General features: G+C 29.7%; 5 protein-coding genes and 1 non-coding gene across 11 annotated transcripts; 4 read left to right on the plus strand and 2 right to left on the minus strand.

The window, feature by feature from the left end:
* The first annotated feature begins 1,802 nt into the window (after positions 1-1,802).
* On the plus strand, positions 1,803-7,697 carry Hel25e (ATP-dependent RNA helicase 25E). Of its 2 annotated transcripts, none has more exons than XM_070295373.1 (10): positions 1,803-1,878; positions 2,875-3,109; positions 3,318-3,538; positions 3,786-3,969; positions 4,176-4,294; positions 6,161-6,292; positions 6,555-6,701; positions 6,824-6,961; positions 7,353-7,470; positions 7,546-7,697. In XM_070295373.1, the coding sequence occupies exons 2-10, from the start codon at positions 2,905-2,907 to the stop codon at positions 7,557-7,559; spliced, it is 1,278 nt and encodes a 425-aa protein (XP_070151474.1). In that variant the 5' UTR covers positions 1,803-1,878; positions 2,875-2,904; the 3' UTR covers positions 7,560-7,697. The 2 variants fall into 2 exon arrangements, with proteins under 2 accessions (XP_070151474.1, XP_070151475.1); XM_070295374.1 differs by lacking the exon at positions 1,803-1,878 and adding an exon at positions 1,966-2,112.
* A 909-nt stretch (positions 7,698-8,606) lies between these two features.
* Positions 8,607-17,627, minus strand: Grip128 (gamma-tubulin complex component 5). 3 transcript variants are annotated; one of them, XM_070295372.1, is made up of 15 exons: positions 17,501-17,627; positions 17,190-17,293; positions 16,671-17,102; positions 16,336-16,598; positions 16,059-16,230; positions 15,733-15,949; positions 15,358-15,658; positions 15,058-15,254; positions 14,670-14,979; positions 14,361-14,577; positions 13,988-14,279; positions 13,720-13,920; positions 13,475-13,557; positions 13,194-13,353; positions 8,607-8,931 (listed from the first exon to the last, which is right to left on the minus strand). In XM_070295372.1, the coding sequence occupies exons 2-15, from the start codon at positions 17,259-17,261 to the stop codon at positions 8,924-8,926; spliced, it is 2,925 nt and encodes a 974-aa protein (XP_070151473.1). In that variant the 5' UTR covers positions 17,262-17,293; positions 17,501-17,627; the 3' UTR covers positions 8,607-8,923. The 3 variants fall into 3 exon arrangements, with proteins under 3 accessions (XP_070151473.1, XP_070151470.1, XP_070151471.1); XM_070295369.1 differs by lacking the exon at positions 8,607-8,931 and adding an exon at positions 12,438-12,834; XM_070295370.1 differs by lacking the exons at positions 8,607-8,931; positions 17,501-17,627 and adding an exon at positions 12,438-12,834 and having other exon boundaries at positions 17,190-17,377.
* Ragc-d (Ras-related GTP binding C/D) lies at positions 8,667-11,399 on the plus strand. Its single transcript, XM_070295375.1, has 8 exons — positions 8,667-8,957; positions 9,049-9,119; positions 9,411-9,571; positions 9,663-10,069; positions 10,163-10,299; positions 10,385-10,527; positions 10,628-10,776; positions 10,893-11,399. The coding sequence occupies exons 2-8, from the start codon at positions 9,117-9,119 to the stop codon at positions 11,090-11,092; spliced, it is 1,200 nt and encodes a 399-aa protein (XP_070151476.1). The 5' UTR covers positions 8,667-8,957; positions 9,049-9,116; the 3' UTR covers positions 11,093-11,399.
* Positions 17,628-18,136: 509 nt separating the features above from the next.
* Positions 18,137-23,323, plus strand: Kap3 (kinesin associated protein 3). Of its 3 annotated transcripts, none has more exons than XM_070296045.1 (16): positions 18,137-18,298; positions 18,483-18,600; positions 18,681-18,849; positions 18,922-19,128; positions 19,325-19,461; positions 19,544-20,056; positions 20,157-20,325; positions 20,445-20,545; positions 20,647-20,865; positions 20,948-21,113; positions 21,278-21,403; positions 21,495-21,599; positions 21,722-21,807; positions 21,956-22,142; positions 22,227-22,317; positions 22,410-23,323. In XM_070296045.1, exons 1-16 carry the CDS (start codon positions 18,273-18,275, stop codon positions 22,546-22,548), a joined length of 2,559 nt encoding a protein of 852 aa, XP_070152146.1. In that variant the 5' UTR covers positions 18,137-18,272; the 3' UTR covers positions 22,549-23,323. The 3 variants fall into 3 exon arrangements, with proteins under 3 accessions (XP_070152146.1, XP_070152148.1, XP_070152147.1); XM_070296047.1 differs by having other exon boundaries at positions 21,956-22,106; XM_070296046.1 differs by having other exon boundaries at positions 21,495-21,593.
* On the minus strand, positions 23,120-25,423 carry LOC138933385 (ribonuclease P protein subunit p40). The gene is made up of 6 exons (XM_070296048.1): positions 25,075-25,423; positions 24,847-24,991; positions 24,454-24,618; positions 24,180-24,305; positions 23,904-24,087; positions 23,120-23,801 (listed from the first exon to the last, which is right to left on the minus strand). Exons 1-6 carry the CDS (start codon positions 25,192-25,194, stop codon positions 23,459-23,461), a joined length of 1,083 nt encoding a protein of 360 aa, XP_070152149.1. The 5' UTR covers positions 25,195-25,423; the 3' UTR covers positions 23,120-23,458.
* Positions 25,424-25,992: 569 nt separating this feature from the next.
* Trnam-cau (transfer RNA methionine (anticodon CAU)) lies at positions 25,993-26,065 on the plus strand. The gene has a single exon. It is a non-coding gene; the product is annotated as a tRNA-Met (tRNA).
* Positions 26,066-26,621: the final 556 nt, after the last annotated feature.

Raw genomic sequence — 26,621 nt, forward strand, 5'->3', positions numbered from 1 at the left:
ATTAATTTTGCTATTTTTTAATCTAATATAATTAATGATAGGAATAAGACTCCTATTTTTACAAACAACATTATAAATCTTATAATGTGCATAATAATCTTACTAGAAGAAAATTAACTGAGAGAGAGACAGAGACAGAGAGATATAATTCACATTGAATACTATATATATATATATATATTTATTAATTCATTTCATTATCAACATGTAATCAAAATAAAATGCATTAATAATATTGCATAAAAATTATGTTATATCATGCACATAGACAATTGTTGTATAACGTTGCATCAAGTGTACGATTTCGTCAGTGTGAGTAGCAGTTTGATAGAAATAAAAATAAAAAAAGAAAAGACAAACTCCGCGGATGAGCAACAGTGAAAGATAAAATATTTCCGTTTGAAATTGTAAAGGAAAAAACGAATGAAAAAAAAGAAAAAGAAGAAGAAATTATCGTTTCAATTAAAATATTATGTGAGAAATAACGCTTCATTTACGCGGATGAGAGTGGTACGCATTACTGTCAATCCATTATATCTATCTTTGTATAAAATAAATGCGAAGCACAGATCATAATGTAACTATTAAAAATGTAAAAAATGTTAATAAAAATACATAAATGTTTTTACACTTGTCCCGTTCATGTGTTACATTTATTTACTTGTAAATAAATTATTCATGTATTTTCAAATAATTTTTATATTCTAATTATTGGGTTGAACGGAAAGTTTGTGCCATTTTGTCGATTTTCATCTGTTTGCAAAAAACGGAATAAACTTACCGATCGAGCTAATACATACTTATGTAGTATGTGTGTAAATATATATTATTATAGTGTTTGGCTGTATTTCGAAAGCACGCTTATACGCTGAATAGAGTCCTATATAGGCTACGGTCGGGAAAACGTTACAAATGCTTCGAAGCGTTTGATTGACTAATCAGGACAAAAAGAGTGAATATTTCTTTATTCTGATTGGTTAATGCAATATTTCGAAGCATCTCTAGCGTCTTCTCGACCGCAGCCATAATCAGAGAAGCGCAATGGCGTTCCGCTTGCTGATTGGCTGACCGCCACGGGCCTGTTCCACTTAACGACCGCAACGCTCACGTATCATTTCATCTTTGTCGTTCACCGAAAGTTAAACAAAGACAGATAATGCTCGCGAGCGTTGCGGTCGTTAAGTAAATGCGTCCTATGTTGGCGGTTAATTCGCACGTAATGAATCCTACGTGCAACCGGCGTACCGTAAGTGAGAAAAAAGTATATTTGTAATGTTATTTTCTAAAAAAAAAAAAATATATTTTAATATCTCTGAGACATTTTTAAGACATTTTAGATTACATATGGACAGCTGCGAGACCAACATGGCGATCATGGAAAGCATGGAGGGGCTAACGATGTCGCTTCTCTGATTATATAGGACTGTACTCTAGTTGTGTCTCTTGAACACGGTCATTGATTGGCTAGCCCGTCGTATCTTGTCCACGCATAACGTGTTGAAGCAGCCAAATGCTTTGTCTATGGCTGCGTTCTGATAGTCACTGCCAGTACTGAAAATCTATAGTGTACGTGACGTAAATTATAGATTTTCAATACTAGGAGTGAATATCGGAACGCAGCCTATGTATTATGCGGCGTCTACAATAGAGATTTTAAGCCCTAAGTCTTAAGAAATTGACCAATCACAGTCAAGTATGAAAAGAATACTCGACTGTGATTGGTCAATTTCTTAAGGTTTAGAACTTAAAATCTCTATTGTAGACGCCGCATTACATATGGTCGGTTGGCGTTATCCGGTAATCCAGAATCCAGTCTCGACTCTCCGCAGCCACAGTCGTTCATTGAAGTTTCTCGAAATTAACCGGAGTCCGTTTACGGTAAGTGGAGTGCTTGTTTTCGTAATCCAAGTTGCATCGTCAATAAAAAAAAGCAATCCCGTTGCAAAATGTGTGAAATAACATTTCGTGTTTTTTCGAATTTTGGAAATTCTATAAGTTTTCGTTTTATATCGGATATATATTTCCGAAGCTAATGTAATTTTACGATACACGAGCGTCCCTTTCTCGGCACCGGATGGTTGGCCGTCAAGAAAATGTTTCGATAAATATAATGTGAACAATATATTTCTTTTTTATATGCATTGTTTTATCGCCGTTTTTTATCATTCGATAGCTTTCGAGGTTTTGAAATTATACGCTTTCACGCGCGGTAGTCAATGAATAGCATTTTCGCGGTTAATAGCATGGCATCAAAGCGACGGCCATTACGCGAACGCTTTTTTTTTCGGCGCAGAATTCTTATTTCAGAGAATATAATGATAATAAAATAATATTTTTATAGATAATTCGTTCGTGTTAATCACGGAAAACGAACACGATACATATAAAACGTAATATTAATTTTATCGAGATTTAACATCTATCATCTTTAAGAAAGCGAAAAAGGAAATTAGCATTTATTTCTGTATATGCATAATTTCCACACAATTCATTAATTTTACAAAGATAGAGGGAGAGGGAGCGCACATTATTCTTTTTCTTTATATTTCTTATATATTTCTTTAAAATAAGCATATATATATATATATTAAAGAGCATGTAGCTACAGTTATATATTTATACATTTCTTTCTTGATTGTGTATATGGAAACACATTTTGTATATATATATATATATATACACCATAATCTTTTATAATATTTTACAAAATGCATAAAAAATATATATAAAAAGATTGAAACAAGAATAGACTTCATCTTTATTGGTTTTTTTTACCAAAAAGATAAAAATATTTGATTTCTTGATTTATATATGAGATAATTTCTCAATATGCACTATTATATTTAATTTTGAAAATTTCAATCTTGATTTCAGTAATCTTACAAATAAATTCGGGACGATATAATGGCGGATAATGACGATCTCTTGGATTATGAGGATGAAGAACAGACTGAGCAAGTAGTCGATGGAAGTGGAGATGTTCCTGCAAAGAACAAAGAAGTAAAGGGCACATATGTTTCTATCCACAGCAGTGGATTTAGAGATTTTCTTCTTAAACCAGAGATTTTACGTGCTATTGTCGATTGTGGTTTTGAACATCCATCCGAAGGTGAATACATTTAACATTTATATAGTTTGTAATAGTTTTCGCTTTACTTTAATTTATTTAAAAAAATACATGATGAATATCTGTAATACTAGATAGGGACAACTGAAGTTTTATGATCGATTAAGTATTTCTGATACTATGTCTAATATCTATAGCCATATCTTTTTTTAATGCATGTGAACAAAATATGAATGTTTATTGTTTACAGTACAACATGAATGTATTCCTCAAGCAGTACTTGGCATGGATATACTGTGTCAAGCAAAATCTGGCATGGGAAAAACTGCTGTGTTTGTATTAGCTACTCTTCAACAGCTAGAATTAACGGAAAATCAAGTCTATGTCTTAGTGATGTGTCACACTCGAGAACTAGCTTTCCAAATCAGTAAAGAATATGAGAGGTTTAGTAAATACATGCCACATGTAAAAGTAAGTTTTATTAAGTTTTAATTATATATAAGCTATATATAAATCAATAGAATAATAAATGTTGTGCATCTTTAAATTTTTTTTTTTTTTTTTTAATCATTTTAAATTAATACATGTAAATTCTCTTTGATAAAGATCCATTAATGTCATTATTGAATATTTTATGTCATTATTTATAAAAAAATATGATAAATATATTCCCTTCTAATCTTTATAATTTATAATTTAAATTTTTTCTTTACTATAGGTTGGTGTATTTTTCGGTGGCTTACCTATTCAGAAAGATGAGGAAGTCTTGAAAACTGTATGTCCTCATATTGTTGTTGGCACTCCTGGTCGTATCCTCGCTCTTGTACGGAATAAGAAATTGAATCTGAAACATCTGAAACATTTTATACTTGATGAATGTGACAAAATGCTTGAGTTGTTAGGTGCGTCATAAATACAACTTAAACTCTATTATATTTTATATCATTGGATAGAATCATAACATGATGTACAAAACAATCTTAGTTTATGCTATGATGACTATGCTTTACCACTACCCAATTACTGAGTATTCCTTTAAAATTTACTTTTTTAGTATGTAATTTTGAATAAAATACAAATAATCATTTATATTGCTATTATGTTACAGATATGCGCAGAGATGTACAGGAAATATTTAGAAGCACGCCACATAGTAAACAAGTCATGATGTTCAGCGCCACATTATCCAAGGAAATACGTCCTGTCTGCAAAAAGTTCATGCAAGATGTAATTACACAATCTTCCTCTTCACTTCGATCTCCAATTGCTTCTACTTCGTTGGTCCCGTATTTGTATCCAGGACAAATCTCAGCCCACACTATAAATATCATTGATGGCGTATCCGCGGGTTAGACGACTTAGACGCCACTTTGAAGAAAAACATAATTTGGGAATGAATCCCGTTCAGTATCTTTCGTAAACGGCGCACAATCATATGCTCGACACTCGTGCCCAACATAATGTCTCCTTCCAAGTCTAAACTTCGTATTGGATGTGTGTGTGTCAGCATCTGTGTACACACACACACACATATATATATATATATATATTTATATATTTATATATATGTATATATATATATATATATATGGAAGGCAAGAATATTTGTTTTTCAATTGATTCTTTGACCATTTAAAATGGCATATACGAAAGATTCGATTTAGGGTTTTGATTGATGATAAAGATCTTCACTTTGCTAATTGCTACGTATTCAAAAATCAATACAGTATATAAAGATACAAATGTCTTTTAGGGAATAATGGGGAAAAAGATAGAGGCTATATAAAATATTTCTACATTTATATTGATTATGATCATTATGACTATTAATAGGATAGAATTGGGATTTATATAATTGATTTGCAATTGTGTGGGTGGGGGGAGGGAGGGCCAAGAAGACTTCAAGACAACCTCAAGACAGAAGAGTACAAGAAAGAAGATACAAGAGGATACCCCGGGGAATAAGTAGGATTATAGTTAGGAGAAAAAAACTTAAAATGAGAGCGTAGCATATATAATTAACTTATTCGCACGTTCATCGTCGCAAAGCATTATATTAAGATTTTCTTATTTTGTATGCAAAGATTTCTATTGCTCCTTATGGTCTTTTAGTAGAAGTAAGGATGGACGAAAAGACGAACTATGTGTAAATCGAGCTTGCAATTCCTGCTATAAAAAAACGATAAAGTCACGTGAAAGCCAAACGCAAATCGTGAATTATGATTGCATTTTTATTTTGCATGAGTGAAATGAAGTCGGGTCGCGACTTTTTACGGATATCGAAAGCACAAAATTTAAGTGAAAAACCGAGAATATATGCCAAGCAAATAATGCGAATCGATTCTGGACATCTTCTCAATGTGCCAGAAATTTGGGAGAAGAGATTTGGCATCGAGTGGCCAGCGGATGTGATTGAACGTTCTCTCACGAGTGCGTCTTCTTAAGTTCAATTGGGGTGAACTGCTGAGTTTTCGTTGTTGACACTACCCAGAGGTGGAAACTCGCTGGACCGTATGTAATCTGTATCCTAATCCCGATCGACGAGATTATTCCGCATATACTCCGCAAATGAAACACGAGAGTCTATACTGAGAGACTTTGGATATAAAGGATATGTATGTATGTGTGCGTGCATGTGTGTGTGTGTGTGCGTGTGCGTGCGTGCGTGCGTATATGTGTATGATGCGTGGGAGAGGGGGGGGGGGGGAGTAACTTAACTAATCTAATCGTCTCCAAAAGAAAAAGAGGATACTCGGGTATTATATTTAAAAAAATAATTTTGGCTTTTAAAAATAATTTTTATCTTTTTTGTATTAAAGATTTATATCTTTTAAAAATATGAATTTTTTTATGAACATCTGTGAGAAGCAGTATAGCCATATCAGGGGGTAGTATACTTTGAATTTATGTTTATTTTTATTGATTTTTAATTGATGTTTCATCCTACACCATATATTTAATTACACGATTTGCAGACTGCAAAGTGGCTACTTCAGAGAACCACAAAATCTCACAGTCTGAATTATGTAGGCATTACAATTGATTTAATAGATTTTTTATTAATCTTACGGAAAAATAACGTTCTTTGTGCAGCCCATGGAAGTCTATGTCGATGATGAGGCAAAACTCACTTTAAACGGTCTGCAACAACATTACGTTAAATTGAAGGAGAACGAGAAGAACAAGAAGTTGTTTGAACTACTTGATGTTCTTGAATTTAATCAGGTTTGTTTTGCAAACGGATAATTTTACAGCACATTTTGTTGGAAAGAATCTTTACATGATGATGCAAGAATTTTCTTATTCTTTCATGATGACTCTGTTCTACCATTACCCACCAAATCTGATCAAGATTCTTTTAAGTATTTAAATTACAATTGTCTTAAATTAATTATGTTTATTATATGATAACATATAGAGTATACAGATATCTTAAGGTATATATAACATGACGCGTTTTATGTATTAATGATTGGGCTCTGTATAGGTTGTCATATTTGTCAAGTCTGTCCAAAGATGCATGGCTTTAGCGCAACTCTTGACAGAACAGAATTTCCCTGCGATTGGAATCCATAGGGGTATGACGCAAGAAGAGCGATTATCTAGATATCAACAGTTTAAAGATTTTCAAAAGGTAAATTGTTCATCCATCAAATTTCATAAAACTCGATTCAGGATAGCTATAGATATAAATCAGATAGATATAAATCAAACAAAAGGTTTTGATAGAAAAATAAGGAGTAACATCATTTTCAGCGTATTTTGGTAGCAACAAACTTATTTGGACGAGGTATGGATATAGAACGTGTGAACATTGTATTCAACTATGACATGCCGGAAGATTCCGACACATATTTACATAGAGTGGCGCGCGCTGGTCGTTTTGGCACAAAGGTAATGATTAACTCTTTATAGTCCTCACAAGATAAAATTTGATATTGTTACCTTTTATATATGCAAAATAGTCTTTCACATAATTCTTTAAATATTTAAAAAAATACATATATACATCTATACATACATGCCCAACTGTGAACTATATTTTTAAAATTTTCATAAAATTGTCAAGTAATATAATTTGTTATACTTTGTACTATGTTGATAAAATTAAAATGAGACCCCAAAGTATTTAATACTAGCTACACATTTATGGGAATTAATTTAAATTGCAAGAAAGATTCTAAATCTCAAAGAGATTTTCACACTATACACATTTTTTTTCTTTATTTAATAGATAAAATGTGTAGAAAAAGAATATTTACTAATTTGCAAACATTTTCTTCAGGGTCTTGCCATTACACTAGTGAGCGATGAAAGTGATGCCAAGATATTAAATGATGTTCAAGAAAGGTTTGATGTAAATATAACAGAATTACCGGACGAAATCGATCTTGCTTCATACAGTAAGTATTTCTTTTTTTAACTACCATATTATGTCTGATAATGTTATGCTATATTAATCGTTATTTTTATTATAGTTGAAGGGCGATGAATTGAACTGCACTATGCCAATATAAAAACTGCAATAAGGTCCTTTAAAGCACATTATTTGAATATATTTATGATTGAATATAAAATAAGACTAAACATAAAAAACACTGTATTTAAGTAAAATATTTTTTTTCTTGAAGCAGCTTTTTTTACTCCACTTATTTGCAATATAAAAATAGACACAGAAAATGATTAGAAATATATGAAAGAATAACATAATGTTCCACTTATTGCAAAAAATTATGCTTTGTACAAGTGTATCGATTACTTTTAATATTTGACATGATCGATTCACATAATCATAAAACTACTTTGAAAACCAACATAATAAACTATTATTGATAAAAATGTACATTACACGTATATATCTTATTCCGTGATTAAAAAATAAATATTATGTCTAGTGGATTTAATTGAACGAGTGCAGTCCTTACATTTCGTAATCCTGTAAAAGTATTAAATTACCAAAATAAAAACTTTGTAATCAAAAATATTAACAATTCTTATATGTGATAAATTTTTAAATTAAAGATAAGAGAGAATTAAGAAAACTTTTTTTATGTTTGATAATATATAATAAAGATAAGTATATCCATCATTAATGTATAAACGTATTTCATCATTGGAGAAATGTAATTATTACCCTACAATTGTATTGTTTTCAATTTAATTTTTACAACAAAATTGTTATCAATACTTTAATTATCTATTACATTACTGCAATTTGCAGAAAGAAATTTAGCATAAACATGAAAACTTTTAATTTTTTAGATACATTGTGTGTGAATATGAGAAAGATATAAAAGACAAAGAGTGTATATACATGGAAAAAGCTTGTTTATTGAAAAGATCTGACATTCATCACAATCCTGAGATCTTCGTTATATACTATAAGATCTTTTATATATATATATAATAATATTGGTGCAATTTTGCGCGCATGCGCGACGATAAAATGGTGACGTAATATAAAATAGATATGGAAAGTAGATATAAAAAAAACTGTTACGTGTTTGTTATATATATTTGAACTTATTTATTATCTCAACAAAATTTGTTTTTACAAAAACCACGTGTTAAACTTTAAAAAACCGCATTTTTTTTCTCTCTCGTTTTGTCTACAGTCTATGGTTAATTTCGCTTTCGCTATGATGCAGTTCAATACTCTGATACTTTTTGCAGCTGCACGAATCGATCTGAATAATCTTTAGAAGAATTAAGATTTATGATTTCTTGCTTTGTGGAATTTGAGACAAGACGGACATTTTTTTCTTGAGTGCTATTTCGAAAAGGGACCAATCAGAAGGCAGATTGATATACTAGTTACTAGCTATATCAAACGAGAACTGTGTCCTGTCTCTCTCATCACACCCCTGTCAATTATAAACAAAGAGATATTGTACATATTTTAACTTTGTAGTCTACATAATTTTTCGCTATGTATAATCGCGATTAAACAGATATATTGTGAAACTGCGATATTTCCTCAGATTTACAATTTGTTAGAGGAACACACACAGTCGTAATCTCGGCATAAAAATTATTTAACCTTAGAAACATGGTAAGCAGATGATATCGCTTGAATATTTTTATGATTTTTATAAAAAGGAAAAGATACATATATATATAAAATATTCGTATTTTGTTTTTTTTTGCTGGTTATTTTTTACGTTTAATTAATTTGGATTATACGTGCTTGCATTTGTAAATAAATTATAAATTATGACATTAATATTTGGGGGTAACGTTGTTAGATTTCTAATTCATATAATATATTAAAAATTAATCTTTAATATGAATTGTTTATATCTAAACACGTCATATTTTTATATATTTTTTTTCTATTATATAGGATGACGATGACCATTATCAAAGTGGTTACGATGATCATTATCAAAGTGGTTCTTTTCCCAAAGATTTTGGATATGCGCCGTTCGATGGAGAAACTGAAGGATCTATGGATCCATTAGCGGGAGAACAAAAACCTAGAATACTTCTAATGGGTCTCAGACGGTAAGCTTACATTTCTTGTGATACAAATTAGTGTTTCAATAAATTTATCAAATAATTTATCTCTTGATTTTTTCTTTTTTTCTTTCTTTAGTAGTGGCAAGTCGTCGATACAAAAAGTGGTTTTCCACAAAATGTCACCAAACGAGACATTATTCTTAGAAAGTACAAATAAAATAATTAAAGACGATATAAGTAACTCGAGCTTTGTACAATTTCAAATATGGGACTTTCCTGGACAAATCGATTTCTTTGACCCTACTTTTGATAGTGATATGATATTTGGTGGTTGCGGAGCATTGGTGTTTGTAATAGACGCACAAGATGATTATATGGAGGCACTTAATAAGCTTCATATAACAGTTACAAAGGCATACAAGGTTAATCAAGCGATCAAGTTTGAAGTTTTTATCCATAAAGTTGATGGATTATCAGATGACTGTAAGATGGAAACACAGAGAGATATACACACAAGAGCCAATGACGATTTAGCGGATGCTGGTAAATAAAAAATTTTGTTATATAGAGATTTTAAAGAAACCATTAAGTAAAATTTTATAGAAATAAACATTATTCATATATATTATCTTTTAGGATGTGATCAGATACATCTAAGTTTTCATTTAACTTCAATATATGATCATAGTATATTTGAAGCATTCAGCAAAGTTGTTCAAAAATTAATACCACAGCTGCCTACTTTAGAAAATTTACTCAATATACTCATATCGGCAAGTAAATTTTATTTTATTATTTGTCTTTTTAAAGAATACAGAATATTCTATAATCAAATTTGTTTTTAAAATGTAATTACAGAATTCTGCAATTGAGAAGGCGTTTCTATTTGATGTGGTCTCAAAAATTTATATTGCAACTGACAGTTCACCTGTTGATATGCAAAGTTATGAACTATGTTGTGATATGATTGATGTTGTTATTGACGTTTCCTGCATATATGGGTGAATACAATTGTATTTTAATTTCACATATATACATATATTTGTATCTGTTGAGCGTTTTCTAATTGTTTTTTTCTTTATATTTATGTTTGTGTCTTAGATTAAGAGAGGATTTAGAAGCTGCCGCATTTGACAACCAAAGTTCCAGTTTAATCAAATTAAATAATGGCACAATCTTGTACTTGCGTGAAGTAAATAAATTTTTAGCTTTGGTCTGCATTTTACGAGAGGATAATTTTGATAGACAAGGTGAAAATAATTATTATCGCAAATAATTGTAATACTTATGTATAAGAAAATGAATTTTTATTATATGACGATATATTAATGATTTGTGTCATTATTTTTGTTTTTTTAATTTGCAGGTGTGATTGACTATAATTTCCTTTGTTTTCGCAAGGCGATACAACAGGTATTCGAATTACGGAACAAGGCGTTAGCCGCGACAAACGCAAACAATCATTCCTCCTCTCCCGTTAGTGTGAATGAAACATCAAACGTTTCCACAGTGTCGCAAACTGGAACTATTGGACAAAATGGTACTGTCGTAATTGCACAGAGTTAATTTTCGTATGCAGTATGTACAGAACAAGTTACGCAAAAATGTATTATAATAGATGTTAATATAAATTTTATTATTGCTTATTTGTAAATCTCCCTTTTGCAAATATGTCCCATAAACATTATACAAAATTCTTTTTTTTCTCTCTCTAATATTATGCTTTTTATAATATATTATTAAACGTAAAATATATCTTTTATACCGAAAATAACTTATATAGCCTTATAAGTTATTATAATCGTGTTATTTTTAACTAATTCTAACTTACCGATTATAGCGAAATTTTTATAACCAATATTTGTTAAGTAGAAAATTTGAATGCATACATGTGTTATTAGTTCTTGATTTTCTTGTACATTTCAATGGAATATAATGTATGATAATATATGTTTTAAAAGATCTGTATGTCTTTACTCTTTTGACATTTTTTTCTAATCTTATGCTTCATTTCCCGAATACACACACACACACACACGTATGTGTGTGTCGTAAGATCTGTATGTCTTTACTCTTTTGATATTTTTTCTAATCTTATGCTTTATTTGCCGAATACACACACGCGCGCGCGCGCGTGTGTGTGTGTGTATGCATTAGAATTATATAGTTTATAATTTCTAAATCTCTCTAAATATTATAGTCATATAAATTTTTTATTAGAACATTATGAAAACCAATAAACAAGTAAAGTGTTTTGTTTGTATACACATGTGGCATAAAATTATTAAATACATTTTTATTTTTATCTACATCTATTTTTAGTCTTCTTTCTTGTAATGTTACAAATTGGCAACGATATTTTTTAATTTTTCATGTAAAGCATAGGATGAGTTTAGAATAACGAATTGTTCCTCATATTGGTACCAGCGCAAATAGGAAAAGGTTTGTTCATATTCATTCAAAGACATTTCAATAGGTAACAATGATTCTGAACTACAATTTCAAAAACATATCAGGATCGTATGCTTTGATTTTTAAGATATAGAATATTTATCAATCACGTTTATTTTTTACCTCATTTGCGAAGTCTTTCCATGAATTAATTTTGGAATGGGCAGGGGGATACCTGACGGTGGTAAACTCTGGTGTGCAATTTCCATCAATAAGGTTCGATTAAGGTCAGTGAGAAGTTTAGTGAATCTATCACTATTTTCAAACGATTCATTATCGATATAGACTGCAGATGTTGCCATTAACTTGTCTGGAAAGGATTAGGTGAGGAAACAGGATATTTTTTTATGAAAGTTGAAACACGTTGAATATCGATAACTATCCACATACATTCAGTCTAATGTGCCATATACAATTTATGCGATTTTTATTTACAAAAATAAATCGACATTTACTCTCAGATACAAAAAGAATTTTATCTTAAATATATATACATGTTATATTATATAAATATCATAAAAATCCTTGTGCACAACAAATTTATATTTAAAGTAATTAGCACAATTATTTAAAAAAATTATAAATATAATATTATTTATATGCGAGATAATATGCGTAAAATATAGTAATGTAAGGGAACAACAATTTGGCTGTATACTACATGTATAATCGTATTAAGTAATATAAAACAATAATTGATATATGTGAAATGTTTGATGTCATTGTTAATCTTAAACTCGGAAAATCGGGAGATCACATCGATAATGTTGATTAAATTGGTACGAAAATGGATATTTTATTAATACAAGATTAAACACACGGCATACTGCAATTAAAAGCTGAACTTAAGCCAGTCACTGCAAATAAAGCAGGTAGAAAACATTAAATAAGTTAAAAGTGATGTTAATTATCATGCAATAAAAATTCGTTCTTTAACATTCTTAATCAATATGCTGTCAGAATATTATTGTTTCAAGTCTATGGTAAATATATTCGAGATTTGATATATACAAATACATATAAATCATTATATATAATATCATTAATATATCTAAATCATTAGCAAAAGGATAAGCAAATATCAAACATTTCTTATCGCCAACTTTAATAATCGATCTTTCTCACGACTTGTTTCGAAAATATTTAATCAATTAATTGAATTGCGGACAATTATGCTGAAATACGTCAAGTATCGCTAATAAATTATGAAACTTACAATAATCTGCATCCTTATGTTGTACCGCATTGTGCAAAGCTAAGGCAAGATACGTATGGTACTTTATATAACTCTGTTCCATTACATCCAATTCTGCAGTAGCTAACAATAATTTTTTGCGTGACCATCTATCTCGTATATGAATACACATTTCAATCATCTAAAATAAAATAATTTAATAATAATTAAAATAATAATAAAATAATTCAAAATAAATACATGGTAAGATAATTTGATATTCTGTTGTGTGTATTATTTATAATTGTATAATATATACATACATTATTTATAGTTGTCATTAAATCTTCAAACTCCTCTGTTAACAAGCAATGCTCGTGAACTTTGCTCAAGTATTCATTGTGCACTGCAAAATAGTTGCTTATGTTTGCCAAAATATTTGTTAAACTATTTCATTCAACGTATTTCTTGGGCAAATTTTGATATTTTATAATAAAGTATATACACAAATTGAAGAAAGATTCTTTTTTATCAATTTTGATTGTGATAATCGTATTATATATATTACCTAATATAATGGTATCAAGGCTATCTGTTTGAGCGAGAACCTTCTCCAATATAAGACCTAGACTCTGTAATACTTGGCCAGATAAATATGTATGTATAGATCCTATTGCGTGTAGCAACCAAAATTTTAAGCTCTCAAGTCGTCTTATATGAAATTGTTCCAATATATTCCTTATACATGGCGACCTAGAATCCTCTAAATCTGAAAAAAGCAATAAAACGATGCAAAAGTACTGTATTTTGTTATACAAGTCAGATTTGTTATTTACCGCAAAATCTCAAATTATTTAACGCCCATAGAGCCCATTTCAATTTCAATTGAAATCTAAATATTTCATTATACTTCTCCAAGATTTTCTTGGTCAACACTATACTTATGGGCCACTCTACTGTATAATGTAGTATTATACCATTTACAGCTTGTAATACTTGATGAGTATTAATATTGCTTTGAACTGTGATAGACCACCGTGAGCTTGTATCTGGCCAATATTGAGAAAATACTTCTTCCAGAATACATGACAAAAAATACGAATTAGCCCACATTTGATTATTTTCAATCTATAAAATAAATAATTGTGTCATATAACAAATGGGTATTTATTACTATTACAATATCTTTACTTTCTTTATTCACTTTACCTCGTGAAATAAGATTTGATAGAATTTATTCATAACATGTCCAGCTTCCATCATATAAACGAATCTCAGTAATTTCAAATGCGTTTGTAGCTTATATTCCTCAACCATGATATTTCTTACTAATTTGCTAGCACTATTGTAGCGCAAGATTAAAATCTCAGACAATGTATTCTCCAAAATGTTTTGCAGTGGTAAAATATATTTCAGTTTTCGTAACCTGTATGAGAAAACACATGTTACATAATGTTGAAAACATATAAATTATCCCAATATATATATTCACGAATAACTTATTATGCATATAAATACTTTTTATATAAATCATATATTTGATCTTGCTTCGCTTTAAGCACGCGGGTGTTATGCGTACAAGCATCAACTATATCGTTTCTATATAATTCGCATGGCATATAGTCTTCCATAGCTTTCATGAGAAATGGATTATGCAAAGTTGATAATTGTTCTATTATGTTTCTTTCGATGTCGGCATCATATTCTTGCAATGATATTTTATCGATTTGTAATACACTTGTATCCGTCTCCTCAATTGCTGGATTGTATTTAGAAATTTCTAATAATAATCTATTTTGCAGTTCAACGTTTAATGAGATCCTCATGTCTACAATAAATTGCAATGAGATATAAGTTTGCAATATATAAAAGAGCGATATAAAGTAAAAATATCTATCATAGAGACCATTATTTTCATTATCCAGCTTCCATATATCAGTAATTCGATCTAAAGAGACAAGTAATTCAATACTGTGACCCATATGTTGCACCTTTTGGAATAAAAATTGCATAATTGGATCTGTCCAACAAATATTATCAGATAATCGAACTGTAAATTTTTCATTTTGTTCAGCATTTTCCATTAATATATTTTCTGGAATTCTAACAATATATAACAATATATTAGTTGTCATAATACAAATATAAATGTATATATGTGATAAATCATTGAAACTTTAATTTTAATTTTAGCCTCTCAATTTACCTCACAATTATAAATTCATCTCTCCAGTCTTCTAATCGTCCCTCGCTTAACCATGTATCAATTATGTTAAGATAAACAGTAAGACTACATAGATATAAATTTGTACAAATATCTGTTCTTTCACGACTATGAGAATTTTGCATTTCATAATACAAAGACGATAATAGTCGAGATGCACATTTCCAATTAGGACTAATTTTCCAATCAGTTATAACTCTATGATGTATATCATGGAGTATCCTTATAGAGTTTAAATATTTTCTCAGACTAGCCGATAAAGATAAAAACGTATTGCAATTTTCTAGAATATAAATGAATGTTTAACACCAAGTTTACAAATAATAAACAATGAATGAATTAATCATATAAACTTACCTTGCTTCAAAACATCTTTTTCTATATCAATTACTTTACTCTTAAATTTATGCAAGTGTCGTCTAAGTGCAGCATTATATGCTTCATAGGTTAAAGGAGGATTCCAAAGTTCTGATTTTTGATTGTAAGTTGGTTGCAAATCAGCTCCAAATCTTTCAATATCATGTATCATTGAAAAACATTCACAGAATGGTAATAGAATACTTTTAAAAGCAGTCTGGAAGTAACATTTTTAAGTAATATAGTAAGCTATTTGTATATATGTGATATTTTTGTTTAAAAGATAGTACAAGAAGAATGACAAAATATCCAAGAAATATACTTACAGTTGTCAAACTTGGTAATGATACATCAAAACGTATTGAAAATTTTGATCTACTTTCCTGTTGAAATACTACCATCGATGTTTGAACATAAAACATCCATAACAATTCTCTGCATACTTGATATTCACTGAGAGTAGCTACTTTGTATAAGGCTGAGAAGTTTGTTTCATGCCTATAAAACATGTATCAATATATGTATACGTGTATGAATATATACATACATATTTACAAAACTTTTTTTTTTTTTTTTTAATTCGAGATTAAGAGAGATATTTACCAAATATCACATATATTAGCATCGCAAAATCGTTTGATAACAGGATATTTTTGACATTGTAAATTGTTCCACCAATCGGTTTGAACATTTGACAAAAGCCACTTTCTAGATTCAAGATTTTGCGCCAATACTAAAGAAAATTTATCCGTTGCATCGGGAATTTCAGAAGACTGTGCAATATCTAATTGTACATTCGATATTTGTGTAGGCAAAGAAATATCATTTTCATCAATTCCTTCTTCTTCTGTTAAATCAGACCATTCCTGTATAAATGCACAAATTATAAAAGTGTTAATAATAATTTTAAAATATGTTCTTTGTGTAAAAATACTTACACTCTCGCTATCACTGCTTTTATAATCGCAAAAGAAATTCTCTTGGCCTTCCTTTAAATACTGTGCCCAATCTATTTCTTCTGTAATGCTATCTTCCTTTCCAGGAACTACATTAAAATTGTACTCACCGCGCGTAAGTTTTAAGCTATCTAAGTTAGACTTGTGAGTTTCAGTGGATAAATCCAATAAGAATGTTAACAGATACCACTGCAAATCATACTGCGGATGCTGTTCAAAATCAAAACTTGATAAAAAAAAATCAATTAAGTCCTGAAATTTTTTAGCAACTTCAAATTTTCCATGGATTGAAAATTTAATGACTACTGCATTTATAGCTTCTTTAGTCGCGTGACTATCAATGGATAGGTAGCGATGATGTTTAATATTTGACAAACAAAATCGTTCACATATCCGAAATCCTTCTTCATCTTCCTGAATATACGAGAATATATATTTAATAGAATGTCTTTAATGTACATATTATAAACAATGAATCCAATTGTATACATATGTACCTACCTCAAATGAAGTAAGTGCTGTTATAAGCTGCTTTAAGTCGTTATGAATATCATTTAGTACCCAAGTACTCATCTTTACTCTGCATCAAAGTCATCAAGCAAGTACTATACAAACATACAATAAATCAACTTGTATTAAAATAAAAATTCATTAATTAATTTAACACTTACATATTATATATTATTATGAAATAATATGCTTATAATAATGTTTAATATATTTTTAATCTAAATTTGTAAATTATAACTTATGAGATAAACGGCGCTTTTTCTTCAAAAATCCAAGCGTGATAAAAGAACGCATGATATTACCCTCAAATTTAACATTTAATTTAAATTAAAAAAGGTTTGTATTTATTCTTCTGAATAAACAACATTAACATTCAAGTCATCGATGAAATTATATTATTTATTGGTTGAATCGTCGTCAAAATGTTTGTCGATATCACACTTTTTTTACTACAGTTTTTTGTATCGGATAACCAATAGAAAAATTTATTTTCTAGGAATTTTAAATAACGACTTGTCCCTTCTGCCAACTCTAAAATCTGTTCTACAATAAGTCGTATGTCGTTAATTGTGAGCAAATTGACCAATCACAGTCGATTATTCCGAGAATATTATAACTGTGATTGGTCAATTTGCTTACGATTTGTGATATACGACTTATTGTAGAATGGATCTAAAGCGGCGTCTACGATAAGATTTTAAGCCCTAAGCCTTAAGGCCGTATCAGATTACGCATTGAAAATTGAAGATTGAAGATTAAAGATTGGAATTTGACTAATCAGAACAAAAGGGACTGAAAGCGACTTTTATTCTGATTGGTCAAATTTCAATCTTCAATCCTCAATCTCAATTTTCAATACGTAGTCTGATACGGGTTTTAGATACTTGTATATCTATGATTCTGCTTCGATATTATATATATATATATGTATCGAATGGGTTTTTCTCTCCATGGAGATGAAATAATTGCAAATAAATTGACAAAAAGAATTCATGTATGTGCAAAGTATAAATATATAAACAATATATTCTGCTTCAAAAAATCCGAAAAGATAGCGAGCGTGTTACTGTAACAATGGATGAGGCTAAATTTCTAAAAAGGTGAGGGACCACCGGTTTTGTATCTGTCAAATGATGTCAGTCATCTGTCATACATTTAATTCTACGATTTTGCATTTTGATATACGTTTAAAATATTTAGTATATAAATTTTGGAAAAATCTCGTGTCTTACGAATACAAATGTAAGTGTAGCAAGTTGTTATATTTTTTACATTTATATTTAGAAAAGTAAGATCTGGAACGTTAGATGTCCACCCGACGGAAAAAGCTTTGGTCGTAAATTATGATGTTGAGGCACTGATATTAGGAGAATTAGGAGATCCTATGCTTGGTGATCGTAAGGTATGTTTCTTTATGAAAAAGGAAGGAAATAATTATCTTGTATAAATATTAAGCTATTGTAGCATCATTTTCATGTATAGGAATGTCAAAAGATAATCAGACTAAAAAGCTTAAACGCGGATACAAACGTCTCTCTCTTGGCCAAAGAAGTGATGGAGAAGTGTTCATTAATTCATGAGTCCAAGCTACGTGAGGTGGAACAATTAATTTATTATTTACAAAATCGTCGGACAAACGATACCAATACAGGTAATATAGCATATTCTTTTATGCCTGTATAATATTTTAAAAATTTATTAAAAACTTTTAAAATTTTTATAGGTAGTGATAATAATTCTCACCCACCAAGACCAGCATCATCAAATTCAATAATTACAGAAAATAGTGAAGTTGAACGTGCAATTATTAGTAATGTTGACAGTTATATTGAATTATTATATGAGGAAATACCAGGCAAGATTAAAGGTTCATCGTTAATTTTACAATTAGCAAGGATCCCTGATAATCTCTTGGAATTGACAAAAAATGGTATAATTTTTGTCTATATTATTATTATATATATATATATATATATATATTTGTATATGAATAATAATTTAATGAATAATTATAAATACACAATAATTATAGCACAAAATTGCAATGAATATTATATGTTACTGTCGGCAATATTTCATTAATTATGACAATAATTGTAATGGGATGTTTTTTTTCTTTGTTATAGAATCATTATTAAGTGCATTAGCTCGAGTTTTAAGAGAAGATTGGCGACGCAGCATAGAATTATCCACAAATATTATTTACATTTTTTTTTGCTTTTCAACATATAGCCAGTTTCATAACATTGTGCTTGAATATAGAGTAAGTTGAAAATACTTGATATATCTTAAAAAATCAAGTATTCTAGTTGCAAAATGTGTTTTTTATGTTTCTATTTTTGTAGATCGGTTCTCTTTGTATGGATATAATTGACTTTGAGTTACGTCGCTACGATCAGTGGAAGGAGGATATGGAAAAACGTCGGAAACAGTTTGAGAACACTACTGGTTTAACATTTTTTCCAATGGGAAATAATGACAACTGTGATAGGAAAATTAAGATCATTGATGATATTTGGAATATGGAAGGTCCTTTAGATTATGAAGTTAAGAGACGGTCTGCAGATGTGTCTATAACTGTATCTGAAAGTGATATTAAAAAGTTAAAAGAAGAACTTGAGAAAAGTCGCAAAAAATTTAAAAGTTTAACTAAGAAGCAAGAACAGCTGCTGCGAGTTGCATTTTATCTACTCTTAAACATTGCTGAGAATGCTATGGAAGTGGAAAGAAAGATGCGTAAAAAGAATGTTATTGGAATGTTGATTAAAACGTTAGACAGAACAAATACTGATTTACTGATATTGGTTGTTACATTTTTGAAGAAATTATCTATCTTTCGGGAAAACAAAGATCTTATGGTAACATCAAATATTTCATATAAATATAGTATTGACATTATGCATATATATAAATAATATAGATATATATATATAAATATATATTAATATATATTTACAGGCAGATGAAAATATTATAGATAAATTACCAAGACTTTTACAAAATAATAACATTGATCTTATATTAAGCACTTTAAAACTGTTATTTAATCTTTCGTTCGACGTTAAACTTAGAGCAAGAATGATTAGAGTTGGTATGTTACCAAAATGGATAAAGTTGCTTGGTCAAGGTAGGAATTATATTTATAAAAATCTGAAAATAGTTATTGTCTTCTTTATATGAAAATTCTAAATTCTTTATAAATAAAATAAAAATTGTATACAATATAATATTGTGTCATGTTCACAGCTGATATAAAAAGTAAGAGCATAATTCTGGGATTGCTCTATCATGCCAGTATGGATGACAAAGTAAAAACGATGTTTACAAATACGGATTGCATTCCGATGGTATATATGTACAGTCTATGAAATTTTTATACATACAAATTTAGGGAATTCCAAAAATTCCCTATCATTTTATATATAACATGTATATATTATTTGTTTAGATAACAAACATGATATTAAATTCCGACGATGAACATATAAGAACTGAATTAATAGCACTTGGTATAAATTTAGCTGTTAACAATAAGAATGCGCAACTGATAGTGGAAAATAACCGTTTGCAAGGTCTTATAAAAATTGCATTCAGAAATCAAGACGCTCTTATAATGAAGATGATTAGAAATATTTCTCAACACGATTTGACGAAAGAAAATTTTGTCGTGAGTTGAAGCTTTAACATTGAAATTAATGCAACAGTATATCAGTCATCTTTTAATTCGATATTTATTCATATACATTTAGGAATTTGTGGGTGACTTTGCTATGGCTTTGACCCAGTCCGATTCTCAAGATTTTGTACTAGAAGTAATTGGTGTATTAGGCAACTTAGAATTGCCTGATTTAGATTATTCTCAAGTCATTCAACGTTGTAATCTTATACCATGGATACGCAATAATTTAGTTCCAGGTATAACTTTTCGTTCTTTCTCTCTCTCTCTCTTTCCCCCCCCCCTCCCCCTCCTCTCTCTCTTTCTCTTTAGCTCATCTTATTTTTTTCGTGCTTGATATCAAAATAGAATTGAAATGTACTGAAATTTATTCCAGTTTATTCTATTTTCTTTATATTTGTAGGTAAAGCTCAAGATGATTTAGTTCTTGAAGTTGTCATATTTTTGGGCACTGCAGCTTACGATGAAGATTGTGCTCGTTTGTTGTGTAAGGCTGATATACTTCTCTCTCTCATCGAGCTTCTTAAAGGTATGTATCCAAGTGGTAATATGTAAAAAAAGATATATGGATTTATACACAAGGGAAGCATATTATATCTTTGTCGTGTATAATATTACAGCCAAGCAAGAAGACGATGAAATGGTTTTGCAAATAATTTACGTTTTTTATCAAATTGCAAAACACGATTCAACGCGAGATTATTTGATTCGCGAGACTGGTAATGGTAATAATCAATTTCCTTAATTGTTGAGTCTTGTGTTAAAGATGTGTAGAGTAACACAATATCTTGTGAATATTTTTAAACGGTCTCTGTTTGAATTTATAAGATGGTGATTACATTTGCAGAAGCTCCTGGATATTTGATTGATCTAATGCATGACAAAAATCCTGCAATCAGAAAAGTCTGTGATACATGTTTAGATGTCATTGCTGTAAGTAATTTGGGAAAAATATCTTTTATATATGTGCAAATCTCTTTCCTTATTTTTATAAGTCTGTAAATAACATTTTAAATAATATTTTGTGAAATAAACTATTGGAGTTACGTTTCGTATAAAGACTCGATTTTTCGTGTTCTAGTTGTGCGACAAGAATTGGGCGGCACGCATAAAAGTGGAAAAGTTCCGGTCGCACAATCAGCAATGGCTGGAAATGGTTGAATCTATAGGATCAGATTCGACCAATCATTTGTTAACGGATGACGACGATAGTCTATCTCCATTTATTAGTGGTGACCTATTAAAACATACTATACTGTTTCCCTCTGGTAATATTTATTTTCTTTTTTTTTCCACAAAATTATATCATTGTTTATCATACATTCTTATAATAGATTGTCGTGTTTATATAGGTAATGCAGCATCATTTAATATGGATGATGGATTTTCAATTATGAAAAATTCATCGGAATCGTCTGAAAATCCTAGTCGGCCTGTCAGCAGGTATGCTGCGAATATATTTGATATCTTGGTACAATCTTAATCCAAATATAATTGTAATATTGTTCGATGGAAATTAATTATATATATTATAGGTATCGAGATCTCGATGACTTAGGCGAATTCGTGGCTCGTTCTAAATCTCGTATGTCCGTTGGTTCAGGTATAGAGGATTTATATTACAATTCTAGAGCGAAATTCAGTGATACAGATAGTTCCCACGTATTAATATAAAGATTAATTCCAATGATCTGATGTAGATATGTGACTTTATTTTGAAAGATATCTAGAACATTTTACATTATCTGAACATCATATGTTTGATGTAAAAAGACAAAAAAAAAATATTTGCTATACTATTTATAAAAACATGCCTGCTCGAACCAAAAATTTTATTATACATATAATAGACTGCTTTGATCTCATAGTCAAGTGTATCTTAGTATCTTTTACTTTTTTATATATTGATTTATTTATAAGCGTCGAAGCGCTTTATACTAATGCATAGTACGCTATTATGTTGCAAAATAATTAATAGGACATTAAGTCTATATTCTTTTATCTTGTAATAGGCTTCAGACACTCAAGATAGTATAAATGTATATGTGATTAAATGTAAAATTAGTATTTACAATAATTTTAATCTCATGTAGTATTTATATATTGTTAATATCAATTAATAAGAAGACAAGCGGTGTAAATGTCGAATGTTTTAGAGTAAAGTAATGGAATTATATTGAAATTTTTTATTTTTTTTTTATTTTTTTATTCATTACATAGGACGAATTTTGCAATAAATTACATGGATACATATATAATTTCATAAATATGTATATCTAAAATTACTTTCTCTAAAGACAAGTACTTATTCTATATTTGTCTTTGTCATTTTTCATTGCACCTCTTGTCCCTTTGTGTTATCAACTTATCATGTTTATTAATATATATATAAGTATTTTATTATATATTAATAAAAATGCATGACTTATAGCTATTCAACTCTATATCTTCTTCGTGATAAAATAAATTACAATACAAATTTCGAATTTTGTCAATTAGCAATTTATTTAAAAAAATAATCTTATAATCCACAATGCTCTCTATTCTTATTAAAATTATCAAATATAAATTATTTATTTAAAATCTATTGACTTATTCTGGGTTTATTATTAGAGCTGAGACTTTTTCGTATAATGGATTCACCTGTAGCTCGAAATATAATAGTGTAACTATTGTCTCCATCAGTGAAAAACATATGCTCTTTTAAATCCCAACTGATAGGGCTATCTGCAAATCCTTGTATGTCTAAACTAATCCATGGTAAAGTTTTTCGTAATAATATGTATTCTTTCAATATATTATAGATCTCGCGCAACTTTTTTCGTGTAAAGAACCCTGTCCATTGCAAATGCTGCACTTGTCCAACATCTATAGAAAGTGGAGGGCATTCATATGTGTTTACATAGTTATTCATTTTTCCATTAGATCTAAAAAAAATATTGTAGCTGTATCATTATCATATTTCTTCAGTACTCTCTTATTAATCATATATAAAGAATTATTATTTTAAAATACAAATTACAACGTACAGATCACCACCAATGCTAAAGACTCCAAGCCATTCAAAAAATTTATCCAAATTGCATTCTTCTTGAAGAGTGGGTATTATTATTGAATACTTAGCCCTTTGAAAACATGTCTGACGACAGAGACAAACATCATAATTGCGTGTGTAGAACCATGCTGCTATCGACGATGGGCATAAATCAATCCCTAAAATATTTAAATAGTAGTCAGAGAAAGATACATGTATGAATACTATAACATTGCTTGCATATTATAAGAGAAAGGAGAAGTACACATACTTGGTGGATCCCACAATACTACAACATCAAAACTCTCTTTGAGTCGTTGTTCTAATGCTATTCGAGTATTTTCATAGTTCTTTTTACCAGGAACAAAATTTTCATTTTTCAGATTAATTGTTACTACTGATAATGTGCATGTATTTTCACCGGTAAAAAAATGTATTCAAATATATAAAAAATGTATATAAAATATATAGATAAAATATCATAAACATTGCCATGTAATTTCAAGATTTAATTATATTTATTGCTATTTTCCTTCTACACTTACCATAACGTGTGTGAGGTTTACGATCAAAGGAAGATGCTTTTCCTTCTAAACCAAGCGCTTGATAGTCTTCAGTTACTAAAGAAAGTAGCAAGTATCCAGTTGGAGTTACACAAATAAAATTTTGCAAATCTATTTTATTTTCTATCGTCAGAAGGCTGACCTCTCCTAAAATTTGAAATGTAGATATTAGTAACAATATAAATATAGAATTAAGGGAATAGATTTATTAATTAAATATTAATTCAAAAAAAGAAAAATTATCATTCTCTAAAGGTGAGTTTAGAGATGAAAAATAGTTACTTTATATCAAAATATCACAATAATACTATAATTGTAATTATAAAATGCATTTGCATATGGAGAAAATCAATAATAAGCATAACATATGTTTACCTTTCTTAATAAAAGCTTCAATAAATTCTGCATTTAAAAGATCGCAGGCACGCAGCGCATTTATCCGATAATAATCCGTGTCCTCGGATAAACAATTCCGTAAAGTATCGGGAACGGTAACGGTGTCGGGAAGCACCACAGATATCTAAACAATATAGAAAACACAAATAGTATCAATATTGAAAATTTAAAAACTGAATTTTATAAAACAATAATTTACAAACTTACCGAATGATTGAAATAATGAGTGTCTATCACTGAAGGTATGTTTGTTTTTATAAAATCTCTTTTATCCACGGATACATAGTGTTGCGGTGGTTTGAAATCATGTGTCTCCGGGCAGAGCATATCGACACAGTGCTAATATTATATGATAACGTTTTTTTTCTTCTATTCTATTCTATATAAATTCTAGCAGGAGGTAGAGTACCATGGTTTCAAGTTTTAAATAATATGGTCCATGCGATAGAAAAATGCCTGCATTTCCAGGCTCTGCATATTTCCGAGACGAATATATTATTATGCTTATGTTAAGGCCGTATTACGCTACAGGTTGCGAGTTCGGTTGCGGTTGGGGTTAAGCCCGTATCAGACTACGCATTAAAAATTGAAGATTAAAGATTGGAATTTAACTGAATCAGAACAAAAGGGACTAAAATTTCTTTATCCTGATTGGTCAAATTTCAATCATGAATCTTGAATCTCAATAGTTGCGGATTGACCAATCGGAGCAAGTAGCGTACCTACTGATTGGTAAATCCGCAACTGTCAAATGTAATCCCAACCGAAACCGAGCCCGCAACCCGTAATGTAATACGGCTTTTAGATATTTCCACATTATGACGATGGCTGCGGTCGGGAAGACGCTAGAGATGCTTCGAAGTATTGCTTTAACCAATCAGAATAAAGAAATTTTTATTCTTTTTGTCCTGATTATTCAATCAAACGCTTCGAAACATTTGTAGCGTTTTCCCGACCGTAGCCCATATTAATCAGTTTATATGGCAATTGATTCGTTCAATGTTCAATCTAACCTAATTATACCCTCCCCCCTCCCCGCCCCCACCATCGCCGCAATACCCAATCCAACTCTTTTCCTTCTACTTGTATACAAATATTTGTAAACTTAGATGGAGTTACACAAGAGCCTCGGTAGCGCAGTAGGCAGCGCGTAAGTCTCATAATCTTAAGGTCGTGAGTTCGATCCTCACCCGGGGCATTTTTTTTATAAATTTGTATAATTTGTGTGAAAATAAATAACTGTTAAATACTAGCATCGACGAGCTACTATTAAAGACAGTCAGCTCTGGGTAAATTTTTGTGACTATCAAGTGGGCCCGATGGGCCCGGAGGTAATTGATTAATATTTATTAATTATGTACGTAAGCTACCTTTATATTACTAGTGTTGCCTTGATTTATTATAGAGTTAATTTAAACGCCCATTCTTTATATTAATTTTAATTTTTTTTGTTATTTTGTTATTTCACTTTACAATCGACATACATACTTTTAAGTGTTATGTATCGACAATGTGCCACATAATTATAATGTAAAACGTAAACGGAATAAAACAATAACTGGATGAATTAAAATAACGCGCAGCAAATTTTTTTTTCCAGTCGCACTAAATCCAGTAAGACCACTGATCTTTAATGATATCTCATCGGTGATAATAATATATATATATATATATATATATTTATTTATTTATCTGTATAGTGTAAATTTTATGAAATTGATGTAAATTATAGTCAATTTTTATATATTATAGAC

The sequence above is a fragment of the Polyergus mexicanus genome, unplaced genomic scaffold (assembly GCF_030449975.1).
Source record: "Polyergus mexicanus isolate NDT 795.1 unplaced genomic scaffold, iyPolMexi1.0 SCAF_5, whole genome shotgun sequence".
Classification (NCBI taxonomy): Eukaryota; Metazoa; Arthropoda; class Insecta; order Hymenoptera; family Formicidae; genus Polyergus; species Polyergus mexicanus.